The sequence below is a fragment of the Lutra lutra genome, chromosome 1 (genome assembly GCF_902655055.1).
Source record: "Lutra lutra chromosome 1, mLutLut1.2, whole genome shotgun sequence".
NCBI classification, from domain to species: Eukaryota; Metazoa; Chordata; class Mammalia; order Carnivora; family Mustelidae; genus Lutra; species Lutra lutra.
The window spans coordinates 206,364,404-206,378,304 of NC_062278.1; the positions used below are offsets into that span (position 1 = coordinate 206,364,404).

General features: G+C 61.6%; 1 protein-coding gene across 2 annotated transcripts in view; it reads left to right on the forward strand.

Moving 5' to 3' along the window:
* The window catches only part of SCAP (SREBF chaperone), a 67,798-nt gene extending 54,083 nt beyond the window's left edge, over positions 1-13,715 (forward strand). The window contains exons 1-21 of one of the 2 annotated variants that reach the window (XM_047695252.1): positions 297-401; positions 1,107-1,264; positions 2,059-2,279; positions 2,447-2,552; positions 3,234-3,406; positions 3,808-3,934; positions 5,328-5,440; positions 6,412-6,506; positions 7,683-7,781; positions 7,921-8,139; positions 8,943-9,319; positions 9,878-10,066; positions 10,145-10,346; positions 10,435-10,550; positions 10,692-11,214; positions 11,309-11,394; positions 12,270-12,352; positions 12,470-12,636; positions 12,797-12,877; positions 13,072-13,278; positions 13,359-13,715. In XM_047695252.1, the coding sequence (XP_047551208.1) occupies positions 2,506-2,552; positions 3,234-3,406; positions 3,808-3,934; positions 5,328-5,440; positions 6,412-6,506; positions 7,683-7,781; positions 7,921-8,139; positions 8,943-9,319; positions 9,878-10,066; positions 10,145-10,346; positions 10,435-10,550; positions 10,692-11,214; positions 11,309-11,394; positions 12,270-12,352; positions 12,470-12,636; positions 12,797-12,877; positions 13,072-13,278; positions 13,359-13,604 (3,150 nt within the window). In that variant the 5' untranslated portion in view covers positions 297-401; positions 1,107-1,264; positions 2,059-2,279; positions 2,447-2,505 and the 3' untranslated portion in view covers positions 13,605-13,715. Of the gene's footprint in view, positions 1-296; positions 402-1,106; positions 1,265-2,058; positions 2,280-2,446; positions 2,553-3,233; positions 3,407-3,807; positions 3,935-5,327; positions 5,441-6,411; positions 6,507-7,682; positions 7,782-7,920; positions 8,140-8,942; positions 9,320-9,877; positions 10,067-10,144; positions 10,347-10,434; positions 10,551-10,691; positions 11,215-11,308; positions 11,395-12,269; positions 12,353-12,469; positions 12,637-12,796; positions 12,878-13,071; positions 13,279-13,358 lie in introns of those variants that run through there. The other variant, XM_047695243.1, reaches the window with a different exon arrangement.
* The last annotated feature ends 186 nt before the right edge of the window (positions 13,716-13,901 follow it).

Consider the following 13,901-nt stretch of genomic DNA (forward strand, 5'->3'; position numbering starts at 1 on the left):
GGACTCCCGTGTGCTGTCCAGACTGGCTGTGCGCTCAGAGGCCCTCTCCGTCCTTCTCCTGCCAGGCCTTCCCCACCTCACGGCTCCTGCCATTTCTCCCTGGGCCGGCTAATCCAGTACCTCATTTTGGGGGTGCTCCATGACCTCTCTGTCACTGGGAATTACTCAGACATGCCTGTTACGTGTCTGAACGCTTCAGTCAGGGGCCTGTTGTTAGTTCTTCCAGGGCAGACGGCCGGTTCTAGTGAGAGAAGGGTGTGGCATTCAGTGAGGAGACGCGGGCTTGGGCCCTTGTAACCCCTGCACGAGTCCTGAGAGCCTGGGGACTCACCTTGCTTCTCACAGGACTGTCAGGGGGCCGGGGTGGTGGCAATGAAAAGCTGTGCCAGAACTGTTTATTGGTAAGATTTCCGTGAATACGTAATCTCTGCATGTGCTCTTTGTATGCACGTGTGTATCTGTGGGTCCATGTGGTGGTGGGGGCGGTGTGTGTGTGTTCTTGATGCTGTGGGGTGAATGTCGGTCACATCCTTTCACAGTGAGGAAACTGGAATCCAGAAAAATACAACATGTTCCCGAGGCCGTACGGTTGGAGAGCCGGGATTTAAAATGGGGTCTTTGGATCTTTAAAATCCACTGACATGCAAGTGGTGGGGTCAGTAAGACAGGCCGCGCCCTGTTGGGAGCTCAGGGTCCTCTGTGAGGGCTGCAGACCCGTCCCATAGAGGACAGGGCTGTAAGTGCTTTAGGCTTCGTGAGTCACAGTCTCTGTGCTGAACACTCGCCGCGGTCAAGGTTGTGTGACAGCAGCTGGGGGCAGCACAGAGTGGAGTGGGCCCGGCTGTGTTCTAGGAAAACCACACTCAGAAAAGCAGGTGCTGGGCTTGACCATGCTTGTGGCCATGGTCTGCTGACCCCTGGTCTATTGGGAAGCGAGTAGGAAGTGGTCCATAGACAGTAAAGAGCCCCTCGTGGACACCTTCATTTCTGAAGTCCTGTCCTTCAGGCCTCACATGGTTTGCCCATCGTAGGTGCTCAGTACAGCCTTACCAAGCGTGGGCCGGTGCCGAGCTGACCTTTCTGCCCTTCCCCCGTGTCTTCCGCAGTATGTGGGCGCCCCCGTGGCTTACATCCAGCAGATATTTGTGAAGTCCTCGGTGTCTCCCTGGCACAAGAGCCTCCTGGCCGTGGATGTGTTTCGCTCCCCTCTGTCCCGCGCATTCCAGCTGGTGGAAGAGATCCGGAACCATGTGCTGACAGACAGGTATCCCCCTCGGAGACCGCAGCCTCCCTGAACCCCTTCCGCACCGCAGGAGGGGTGGATGCCGGCCTCTCTCTAACCACGGAGCCAGCCAGCTCGGCGGAAGCTGAACAGGCGAGCAGAGCGGCAGGGGCGCCAGCTCTGCGTTTCTCAGCATCCTGCGGGGTCCCCGTGGCCACACACCCCGCACCTCTGCGGAGGGCGCAGTTTTGTCCTCGGGTCTCAGATGGAGTAGGTGTCATCAGCGCTGACCCTGTGCCAGGCTTGCCTCACACCTCAGCTGGTTTGCTGCCTGGCGCCCCTGAGGCATGGACTTGGTGGTGGTTGGGCTGAGAAGAGGCGCCCCCCTGCCCCCCCAAAGCAACGGATTGCTTCTGAGGCCCCACAGGTGGTGCCACCCAGCCCCCCGGTCTCGGGTGTGCTGGCTTCACAGGCTGCCTCCCCCTCTGGGATTTTAGTTAGCTAAGGGCTTTGGCACACATTTTGGTGACTGAAACGAAGCTCCTCATTTTTGCCCTAGCTGCCCACTGAATTGCCTGAGGTGTCTTAGTGCGTGAGAGGTAGTGTCTGCTTCCAGAATGCACTTCTCAGAGAGGCTTGGGGCCTCACGTGTACTGTGAAGGTTCATCAACCACATGGTTTGGTTGTTGACCACCTGGAAGAACTCCCCCACCCCCCACCCCACTGTCCTAATCCTTAGGCATCTGGGAACCTGAGGACAGGGGCTCCCCGTCAGTGCAGTGCGCCTGCCCTGTGCTCACAGACACAGAAGGTGCCTTGTGCTCTCTCCTGCACAGTTCCGGGACGAGGGGCCTGGAGGAGGTGTGCCTGCAGGTGACTGACCTGCTGCCAGGCCTCAGGAAGCTCCGGAACCTCCTTCCGGAGCATGGATGCCTGCTGCTGTCCCCTGGGAACTTCTGGCAGAATGACCGGGAACGCTTCCATGCTGATCCTGACATCATTGGGACCATCCACCAGCACGAGCCCAAAACCCTACAGACTTCAGCCACGATCAAAGGTACCTCCAGGGCAGGTTGCCTAGGTTGGTCACCGTGTCCTCTGTGATGGGCGCTCTGGCAGATCAGGGGTTACCGCATGTTTTTTGGGGTGGGGGTAGGGAGGGGTCCTTGGCGGCCCTACAGTGGCTGTCTTCCTATGTCAGTACCTGATGCTTTCTGTCTGCAGACTTGCTGTTCGGTGTTCCCGGGAAGTACAGCGGGGTGGGCCTCTACACCAGGAAGAGGATGGTCTCGTACACCATCACCCTGGTCTTCCAGCGCTACCATGCCAAGTAAGGCCGGCGGCGCTCGGGGCTCCTGGCTGGGCTGTGGAATGGCATGAGACTTTGACTAGTCCCTGTTCTGGTTTAGGGTGTCCAGAATGCCCCCCGGAACTTGGAGTTTTCAAGTGTCCTGTTGAAATGTTTATCTCCCTTAGACTGAAGGAGGCTGTGTTTCCACATTTGAGCAGGGATGATCTGACGCCTGGTTAAGAATAAGGCACTAACTATACATTTTTTAATTGAATTAAAAAATAAAGATAAAGAAGAAGGGACTCAGGCAAATTCATTGTCCTGGTGCTTCCACTCTGATAGGTGTCCCTAGCTGGTGACTCCTGAGCCCGATGTGGCCTCAGGCTTTCCCAGCAAAGGGCCGCAGGCAGTTCCCTACCCAGGGAGAGAGCACTGGAGAGGCCTCCAGTCGATCGGCTGTCTGGGCCTTGGGCACTCAGAGTGCTATGAGAGGTCAGCAAAGGAGTGTTCAGGAAGGAGCTGGAGGAGCTCCTGAGACAGCTTTGTCATTCTTCCAAGGCTGCTTGGAGACTGGGAGGAAGCTCAGACACCACAAAGAAGCTCCCTCCAGCATGGGGAGGAGGGCAGGCCCGATGGGCCTTCCTGCCAGGGACGGTCTCTGCCCCAGGCCCAAGAGGGACAGTCTGTCCCCTCACACCCCCCGCCCCTGCCCACGAGCAGGTTCCTGGGCAGCCTGCGGGCCCGCCTGATGCTGCTGCACCCCAGCCCCAACTGCAGCCTGCGGGCGGAGAGCCTGGTCCACGTGCACTTCAAGGAGGAGATTGGCATCGCCGAGCTCATCCCCCTCGTGACCACCTACATCATCTTGTTCGCCTACATCTACTTCTCCACACGTAGGTGCACAGCGCCGAGGTGGGGGGCTTTCTCCAAGCTAAGCGGGCATTCCAGGCCACCTGCTTCCCTGCTCTGAAGGTGGCTTGGGCAGAGAGGTCACACATGCCCAGCGGTCACAAACGCCAGGGCTTCCTCCTCTGGCGGAGTCTCGGGGTTGGGTGGTTCTGGGCCTTCTCTGGCTTCTCAGGAAAAGACCCTTCCTGGGTTAGGGCTCCCAAGACACACCATTTCTCTGAGACTGGGAAGTATGTGTGGCTGTTCTTTTCTTGGGTTAAACTAGGGGCCTCCGCTTCCTCAGAGGTCAGGCACTCTCTGCTCCTAGGAGATAAGTCCAGAAGGGCCCCGGGTGGGTCAGGGTCTGGGGGAAACGCTGCCCTGAGGTGCCCTCTCTGCCTTCCAGGCAAGATCGACATGGTCAAGTCCAAGTGGGGGCTGGCCCTGGCTGCCGTGGTCACAGTGCTCAGCTCGCTGCTTATGTCCGTGGGGCTCTGCACACTCTTCGGCCTGACACCCACCCTCAATGGCGGGTAGGTCCCCACCAGGCTCCCCTGAGCTTCAGGCCAGAGAGCCTCCGGGCTTGCCCGGGACTGGATGCTTGCTGTTACCCCATACCTTGTATTCACACTCATGTACGTACAGTGTATCTATATATACATATAACACATACGCAGGTACGGGCGTGTATGTGGGGCAGGTATTCGTATATGTGTATATAAGTGTGTTTTTGCACGTGTGTGTGTAAGCGATGTGGACATGTGTGTGTTCAGTATATGTCCACATGCATACCGCTCCTATTGGTTTAGGGCACAGATGGGTAGGAGGTTAAGAAAGGTACATTTCTTCCCTTTTTCACTACTAAAACATTCAATTACTAACAAAATGGGTCATTTCAGAGTTTTTTTTTTTTAAGACTTTATTTATTTATTTTGACAGAGATCACAAGTAGGCAGAAAGGCAGGCAGAGAGAGAGGAAGGGAAGCAGGCTCCCCACGGAGCAGAGAGCCCGATGCGGGGCTCGATCCCAGGACCCCAGGATCATGACCTAAGCCGAAGCCAGAGGCCTTAACCCACTGAGCCACCCAGGCGCCCCCATTTCAGAGTTTTTAAAAGACACAAGCACAGTCTAATTTGCCACCTTTCCATTGACCTGTGCTTTCTCTTGCCATTTCTCTCCAGCTCTGGGGCTGGAAGCCCTGTCCCATGTTTGTCCTCGGTCTTTAGGCTCCCCCGGCCCCCGCCCATCCTTTAGTGGCCACTGACTGCCTGGCTCCTCCCTTACTGGGGCTGCTCGGGCTGGTTGTAGGCACAGCGATATTGTGCTTTCTGTTGCTTTCCTTGCTCGTGGAACACTTGCTTCCTTTTCTGAACCTGACGGGGCTGACACCCCATTCCCCGTGGCTGCTGTGCCCTCCTCAGAGCCCTGGGTTCCATGGGCCCACAGCAGGGGTCCCGGCGGGTACCGCTCAGCTGGGGTGACCTGTCCCTCACAGTTCTCACCAGCAGTCTGAGCCTCAGCTCCCGGAGAGCAGGTAGTTCTCCAGATAGCTTCTGCAGAGGTGACGAGGGCTGGCTGCGGTGCTCCCCGCCCTTTGCTCTGGCCAGCGAAGTCTGGTATGGGAGGGACAGGGAGAGTGGCGCTCTGGCAGCCGCCATGTGCTGCGTAGATGGAGGCCGGGATGCTTGCTGACCCCCGGCCGGGCTTCTAGGCCTGCCTGAAAGCTGAGAGCTGTGCAGGCAGAGGACCTATGTGGCGGCAGAAGGGGCTGGGGCTTGTGCCCTGTGCTTCTGGAAGTCACTCAGCAGCCTCCCACTAGAGGCTGCAAACCCCACAGCCTTCCCAGGGCCCAAGCCTGTGGAGAAGCAGCATGTGCTGGGGGCCCTCCTCAGCACTGTCCTCACTCTCTCCCTCTCTGTCCCCAGCGAGATTTTCCCTTACCTTGTGGTGGTTATTGGGTTAGAGAACGTGTTGGTGCTCACCAAGTCTGTGGTCTCGACCCCAGTGGACCTGGAGGTGAAGCTGCGCATTGCCCAAGGTAACACGGCTGGCCGTGGGGGGAGGGCCTGGGGGGGGGCCTTCTGTGCTGCGCTTCCTGCTGTGGAGGAGACGGGGGCCCCATGGGTCGCCCTTGCTCTGACCTCCAGTGTGCCGTCGTGTGGACTGCCGGGCCCTGGGGGCTTGCTGGCATGTGCCCTGAGGAACCATGGAACTGCTGGACTGGACTGTGTGCTAGCTCGTGTGTCCGTCAGAACACAGCAGGGCCCGTGTGTGCCGTGGCGCTCTGTCCAGACTGGCACCCGGTGCTTCCTCTTCCTGCCTTACTCTGCCGCACCAGGCGCAGGCTCCTGCGGCGGGTCACTGCGGAGACACCGCCTCCGCCGCTGCCGCGAAAGGCCCTTGGGACTCGGTGCCAGGAGCTGGGGGTCAGGATTCTGAGGAAAGTGGGCAGAGAGCCTAGACCTGGGCGTCTGAACTCTTGTACTTCCTCTGCGGAACCCCCAGTCTGTGGGAATGGGGCCAAGGGCAGGCTGTTCATTCATTCGAAGCCTTTGTGAGCTGCTGTGAGAGGCCAGGCCCTGTGCTAGATGGGGAGCTCTGAGGATGCGAGGGGACGCAGCCCCTTACCCAGCAGGGGCTTGCTCTGGGGGCAGGGGCTGGAGGAAGAACACAGCCAGCACTTGCGTCGCTCGGGCCTTCTGCCGGCTGTGGCCGGGCCCTTGCGGACCAGACAGTATAGTACATGGGTGTGCCAGAGTGGGCGGCACTCGGCTTTCCTCTTGGATTTGCTCATCTCAGCACCCTGCTTCTCCCTTCGTCTGATGGCGGCCGTAGCTCTCCCCGGTACTCTCCAGCCCCTTCCCCGCGGCAGCCGTGCAGTGCTGGCAGCACCTGGAGCCTGGGCACTGGGAGAGTCCTGAGCACTGGGCCACTGTGGTGGAATGGCTGCCTCAGAAGGCTGGGCACCCTGCCCGTGTGCTGGCCCCATGGCCCTGTTGTCCCCTGCAGGCCTAAGCAGTGAGAGCTGGTCCATCATGAAGAACATGGCCACGGAGCTGGGCATCATCCTCATTGGCTACTTTACCCTGGTGCCCGCCATCCAGGTAAGACCCCAAGGCCTGCCCGTGCGGGGGTACCCCTCAGCACAGACGCCCTGGCCTTGGGACCTCTGCTGCCCAGATGCTGTTCCATGCACAGAGTGCTCCTGGCAGGCCTGGTTCAGAAGTTCTACCCAGTTCCAGTCAGACCTGTTTCTCATTTCTCAAGCAGAAGCCCTGTGTTGCACTGGTCCTCTCCTCCTTCCTGGGCTTAGCACGAACCCACTTCTGCAGTCTCCAAGCACAACCCCCCTCCACCATAGGAGGGCCACCACCCACTGCTGAGTGGCCCCTGTTCCAAGTGCCTCCACGCAGCTGTGGGGCTGCGAGCAGGTGGAGGGGGACCTATGCCGAGTCGGAGCGCAGACTTGACTTGAGGGGTTGCAGGAAGGGAGCTGTGCAGCTTGTCCTCCCTGTCTGTCCCCCAGAGCTGGTATGGCTGCTGAGTTATGGTGTGAGCAGAGAACATAGGGTGACCCAGAGGGCATCTACAGGACACAGTGCCATCTTGACATTAGAGCTGCCATGAGCACTGTGCCACCATGAGCTGGGTCCTTTATCTTACCCCAGATGTGAAGGGCAGGGAAGGAAAACTGAAATCTGAGCAGATTCTGTCTATGGACAGAACTTGGAGAGCAGAGGCACTACCCGTATTCCGTTTCAGGGCAGAAATAATTCCCTCCTGCCCTCTCTCCCTCCTTTGGTACTGTGCAGTCACTGGCAAGGAAGCTTTCTGGGAGTCCTGACATTGGGTCAGGCCTGGGCTCTATGTAGGCATTGGTCATAGAAATTAAGCAGGGCCAAAGAGTCTGTGGGGGAGGCCTTTTGGGGGAGCAGGATGTTGGGGCTCAGAACTTTTCTTCCAGGATCTTCTTCCAGGATCAGGCCTTCCTCTCTGGGGGGTTGGAAGGTATAGGGAGAGCACCTACCCTTTCCACCTTCTTGGGGCGGTGAGGGGCGAGTGTCTCTGCTGCCCCCTGGTGGGGAGGGAGGGAGGGAGCAGCTGGCACTGCCGCTTGCTCCTCGGCCACTCCGAGTCAGAACACAGCAGCATCTCTTTATCTCTTGGCTGGGCTCTGCCCGCCACTGCCCTACAGATTCTGAGGTGCCTGCAGGCAGGGAGCTGCTTCTCAGGGTCTGCACCATGACATCATCGTGTTCCCTCAACTGCTCTAATTCCAGGAGTTCTGTCTCTTCGCCGTTGTGGGCCTGGTGTCGGACTTCTTCCTTCAGATGCTGTTTTTCACCACTGTCCTTTCCATTGATATCCGCCGGATGGAGGTAGGAGAGTGTGCTGTGCCCTGCCCCACCTACCTTCCTGGCCATGCTCAGGGGGGCCCAGGGTGAGAGCGCTGCCCATCTCGGTCGTGGGCTGCCTCTGGACAGCAAGGTCGAGCCCTGACCACTGTGCCCCCCACAGCTAGCAGACCTGAACAAGCGGCTGCCCCCAGAGGCCTGCCTGCCCCCAGCAAAACCAGTGGGGCGGCCAGCACGCTTCGAGCGGCAGCTGGCTGTGCGGCCCTCCACACCCCACACCATCACTCTGCAACCGTCCTCCTTCCGAAACCTGCGGCTCCCCAAGAGGCTGCGCGTCATCTACTTCCTGGCCCGCACCCGCCTGGCGCAGCGCCTCATCATGGTACCTGCCACCCCCACCCTGCCCTCTGAGGGCCAGCCCTCCGTTCCCTCTGGACTTCTGCGCTTTGCCTTGGGAGGTGGGGGGTGCTTCTCGGGCCCTCACGGCCCCAGGAAGCCGGCCTTTAGGAAGCTGCCCACCATACCCTCCTGCCCAGATCCTGGTGGCTTCGGAGGTGATAAGCCTATCCCTGAGAGAAGCAGTCCCGGGAGCATCGGGTAGAAGAGTCACCATCTCCTTAGAGGGACTCAGGACAGGAGCCTGGTGGATGGGGTGCTCTGGGATGGAACAGTGCCCGGCGTCAGAAAATGCTGGCCAGAATCATTCACTTGTTGGGCTGCGTGGAAGGAGAGGAGCAGGGCTGGCTACTGGCCAGCAGTGGCGCTCCCATGGAGCTGCAGGGAGAAGGCTGAGGCCCTCTGAGGACTGGGGGACCCATGGGCGTCTCTGAAGCAGGTCAGTTAGCCGGTCCCTCTTGCCATGCTGACCATGGGAATGGTGCCTGCTTTCTGGCCCCAGCTGTTAGATGGGGTTTGGGGAAGTTCTAAGGGCGCTGTTTGTATTTCTAGGGTGGGAAACCCAAACCTTGACCATGAAAAGGGGACTCGGTCCATCCAATGACAGTTGGCCCAGGTGGTAGTGGGAGGACTTGGTGAGGCAGAAGGGAGGACAGGTTGGGGCCTCCGTCTTCTCCCCACCCCCAGGCCTGAGGTCCCCACGCTGTTTCCTTCTGGCATGAGGGCCAAGGCTGCTGGGGGTCAGGGCCACCCCAAGGTCCCTCTGAGCACCCATTGGCCCCCCTGCAGGCTGGCACTGTCGTCTGGATCGGCATCCTGGTGTACACAGACCCAGCAGGGCTGCGCACGTACCTCGCTGCCCAGGTGACAGAGCAGAGCCCTCTGGGCGATGGCGCCCTGACTCCCATGCCTGTGCCTAGTGGCGTACTGCCCGCCAGCCACCCCGACCCTGCTTTCTCCATCTTCCCACCTGATGCCCCTAAGCTACCTGAGAACCATACGTTGCCTGGAGAGCCTCCTGAGCCTGGGGGCCCAGCAGAGGGCGCCCCTGACAGCCCTGTCCCAGAAGTAACCTGGGGGCCTGAGGATGAGGAACTTTGGAGGACCCTCTCCTTCCGCCACTGGCCTACGCTCTTCAGCTACTACAACATCACACTGGCCAAGAGGTGAGCTGGGCTGTGGCAGCTGGCGCCTTCCCACCGGGTGTCAGTTCATCATCCCCAGAGTATCCCTTCCCCCTCAGGCGGGAGACCCATTGCTTTGAATTTGGTGTTTCCTTTCCAAGAAACACCCATAAGGTTGTGAGGTAGGAACCCATGCTCCAGGCGGCCACAACCCAAGACAGTGGCCCTGGGTCCCACCCTGGGAACTCACAGGTTGCTGCCAGCCCCTCGGCCGGAATGACATCAACCCACTGGCTGTCACCCACTCTGTGCCCGGATGGGGGACAGAGGTGGCCCCCATGCAGTGGTGGCTATATGGGTGCTGGGTGCCTATCACAGAGCAGGGCTTGGGGTCGGTGCTGGGCTGGGAGGGACTTGGCTCTGCACACCCCCCCCCCCCCGCCCCCCACCCACTGTGCTGGGAAGCCTGTCCCCAGAAAGTGGGCTTAGAGTGGAGCACGTTGAGCCAGTCCTGGTGGGAAGTGGGGAGGGGCTCTTTCGCAGGCACCGCGCTGACCACCACCCCCCCCCCCCCCCCCCCCCCCCCCCCCCGGCTCCCAGGTACATCAGCCTGCTGCCTGTCATCCCGGTCACCCTGCGCCTGAACCCCAGGGAGGCCCTGGAGGGGCGGCATCCTCAGGACGGCCGCAGCGCCTGGCCCCCGCAGCGTCAGGGCCCGGGGGGGCTCTGGGAGGCCGGCCCCAGGGCACCGGGGGTGGTGCCTGCCCACGGCGACATCACCCTGTACAAGTAAGGCTCCCCAGGGAGGTGGTCGGCGGAGGGGATGCAGGGATGGGGGCGCACGTGACCACGCTCCCGCCCGCGCAGGGTGGCGGCGCTCGGCCTGGCGGCTGGCATGGTGCTCGTGCTGCTGCTGCTCTGCCTCTACCGCGTGCTCTGCCCGCGCAACTACGGGCAGCCCGGCAGCGGGCCTGGGCGGCGGCGGCGCGGGGAGCTGCCCTGCGACGACTACGGCTACGCGCCGCCCGAGACGGAGATCGTACCGCTGGTGCTGCGCGGGCACCTCATGGTGAGCTGGTGGGCGGGGCCGGGGCAGGCGGAGGTGGGGCCGGGGTGGGCCCCACGTGTTGATACCCCCTCCCCCCCACTCCCGGCAGGACATCGAGTGTCTGGCCAGCGACGGCATGTTGCTGGTGAGCTGCTGCCTGGCGGGCCACGTGTGTGTGTGGGACGCGCAGACCGGGGACTGCCTCACGCGCATCCCGCGACTGGGGTAGGTGCCTGCCCCCGCCCCGGCCCTGCCCCCGCCCCCTCCGGTCCCACCCCCACCCCCACCCCCACCCCCACCCCCACCCCACTGGGTCCTCATTCCATCTTCCCTCCATTCTCACTCCGTACTCCTGGCCCGAGGCAGGCTGCGCCGCGACAGTGGTGTTGGCAGCGTGTTCGAGGCGCAGGAGAGCTGGGAACGGCTGTCGGACAGCGGGAAGGGGGGCCTGGAGGAGCCGGGGGACAGCCCTCCCCTGCGGCACCGGCCCCGGGGCCCCCAGCCGCCTGCCCTCTTCGGGGACCAGCCAGACCTCACCTGCCTGATCGACACCAACTTCTCGGCCCAGCCGAGGCTCTCGGAATCCACGCAGCCTGAGCCCCGGCACCGGGCGGGCTGCAGCCGTGCTCGCGAGGGCCCGGGCTACGACTTCAGCCGCCTGGTGCAGCGCGTGTACCAGGAGGACGGCCTGGCGCCCAGCCACACGCCAGCCCTGCGCCCGGCCTCCCCTGGGCCCGGGTCGCCCCCGACGCCTGAGGACGAGGGGGGCTGTCCTCCTGAGAAGGGCTCCCCTTCCCTGGCTTGGGCCCCCAGCGCAGACGGCTCCATCTGGAGCCTGGAGCTGCAGGGCAGCCTTATCGTGGTGGGGCGGAGCAGCGGCCGCCTGGAGGTGGGCCGGGGTCGGGGGATGGAGGGGTGGGGGGAAGGGCAGTCCACTTAGGGCTTTGGGGGCAGGCAGGTGCTCACGGCCTCTGGACCTGCAGGTGTGGGACGCCATTGAGGGCACACTGCGCTGCAGCAGCGAGGAGGTGTCCTCGGGCATCACAGCCCTCGTATTCCTGGACAAGAGGTGAGAGTGCTGCCCAGCCTGGCCAACCCTCAGCTGTGCCCTTCTTGGTCCCTTCCCCATTGTGTCATTGATGGCTCTTCTCAGTACTCAGCCCCACACCTGTCAGCAGCAGGCAGGCCACCACAGTGGGGGTGACGGCTGAAGTGCCGACAGCCTCCCCGCCAGCCTGGCCATGTTTTTCAGTTCCTCCCCACTTGGAAATTCTAACCTGCTCTGCTCCTTGTCTCCCGCCCCCGGCCCCAGGGTGTCTGCCCAGCCCTCAGAGCTCCTGGTGACCACGGGCTCTCCTCCTGGCCCTCCTGCTCCCCCTGCGCCTGCCTTCGTAGGCTGTGGCCTACTGTGGCTTTCTGGTTCAGGCCTTGTAGGCAGGCCCTGCCTTGTGCCGGTGGGACCTCTGGGCAGATGCCCTGTCTCTGCCTAGGAGTTCCTGGGCAGGGAAGAAATTCTTTTTTTGTGTGGAAAAAGGGAGTGCAGTGGGTGGTGCTTAGATCAAAGCTGCTCTTCTTTGGTGAGACCACATGCCTCCTGTGGCTCCCACACAGTCCCCTTGGGGCCCGTCTCCCTCCTCAGAAGCCCTTCCTTTAGCTTCAGGCTGTGAGGGCACCTGTTCTCCAGGTGCCACTTTACACGTCAGCTCATGTGCCCTCGTGACCACCCCGTGAGGCAGTAATTGTCCCCATTTCAAGATAAACAGAGGCAGAGTAGAGTTGCAGCCTGGGTCCCCCGGCTTCAGCAGGTTTCCCAGCACCTGTGCTTGCCTCTCGGCCATGGTCCCTACAGCCGCTCCCCTATGCCCAGCGGAGCTGACCCGTCCGGTGGCCATGGGGCTCAGGTGCTCTGAGGGAGCGCCCCCAGCAGCCGGTCTTCTCTTCCAGGGTTGTGGCTGCCCGGCTCAACGGTTCGCTGGATTTCTTCTCCTTGGAGACCCACCCTGCCCTCAGCCCCCTGCAGTTCCGAGGTCAGAGGGCCTGTGCTGGGCCCGTGTCTGTGGCCGGCGGGGGGCAGGGGTGCAGAGTGCGGGGGCTGCCTGCAGGGTGTTTCCTCAGAGATCGCGTACTTGGGCCGCTGTCTGCAGGGACTCCAGGGCGGAGCAGTTCCCCCGCATCCCCTGTGTACAGCAGCAGTGACGCGGTAGCCTGTCGCCTCACCCACACCGTGCCCTGTGCACACCAGAAACCCATTACAGCCCTGAAGGCCGCGGCCGGGCGACTCGTGACCGGGAGCCAGGACCACACGCTGAGAGTGAGGGTTGGCTCCGTCTTGTGGGGGCTGCGGTGGCCTAGCCCGGGATGGCGAGCTTTTGGGGTCAGCCAGGGAGAGGAGGCAGAGAAGGGATTTCCCGGCCAAAAATGGAACTGGGAAACCACCCAAGACCAGAGCCTGATGCCCACCCCTGCCCCAGGTGTTCCGTCTGGAGGACTCGTGTTGCCTCTTCACCCTGCAGGGCCACTCGGGGGCCATCACAGCGGTGTACGTTGACCAGGTGAGGGGGCCACGGGTCAGGTACTGGGTACCAAGCCATGGTCTTTGTTTCAGACTTGGGACAGCTGGCCTCCAGAACCTTTGGGGAAGCAGAACGGGAGGACCCCCCCCCCCCCCACTCCCCAGGGCACTGGGATACCCTCGTGGACAGAGGCGTTTCCCCAGTGACCCGGTCCCCTGGGCCTGTTCCCCTAGACCATGGTGCTGGCCAGTGGAGGACAAGATGGGGCCATCTGCCTGTGGGATGTGCTGACGGGCAGCCGGGTTAGCCACATGTTCGCTCACCGCGGGGATGTCACCTCCCTTACCTGTACCACCTCCTGCGTCATCAGTAGTGGCCTGGATGACCTCATCAGCATCTGGGACCGGAGCACTGGCATCAAGCTCTACTCCATTCAGCAGGTGGGCAGATCTGGGGCCACAGGACTCTCGGTATTTTAGGGAGGGATTCGAGGCACTAAGCTGATGCTCTTTGTTTCCAGGACCTGGGCTGTGGTGCAAGCTTGGGGGTCATCTCCGACAACCTGCTGGTGACTGGCGGCCAGGGCTGTGTCTCCTTTTGGGACCTAAACTACGGGGATCTGTTACAGACCGTCTACCTGGGGAAAAACAGTGAGGCCCAGCCCACTCGCCAGATCCTGGTGCTGGACAATGCCGCCATTGTCTGCAACTTCGGCAGCGAGCTCAGCCTCGTGTACGTGCCCTCCGTGCTGGAGAAGCTGGACTGAGCAGGGGTGGGAGCTGACGGTGCACAGCTGAGTCTTCAGAAGCAGTCTCTGAACTGTCCTGTCCTGCCTCGTGACTGTAATAATATTAAACTTTTTTTTTTTTTAATCCCATCTGCTACGGACCTTTCGAGCCACTTGCATCTTCCCCTAGAGCTGCCATACCCCTGCCTCACTCCCTCCATGCCCGAACCCCAACACGAGCCCTCCATGGTGCACAGGGGTGGCTCTGAGCCTTCACCCTTCAGCGGTGCGGAAGCCAAGGGCAGCTCCGTGGTCCTCCTACCACCTGGCCTCATC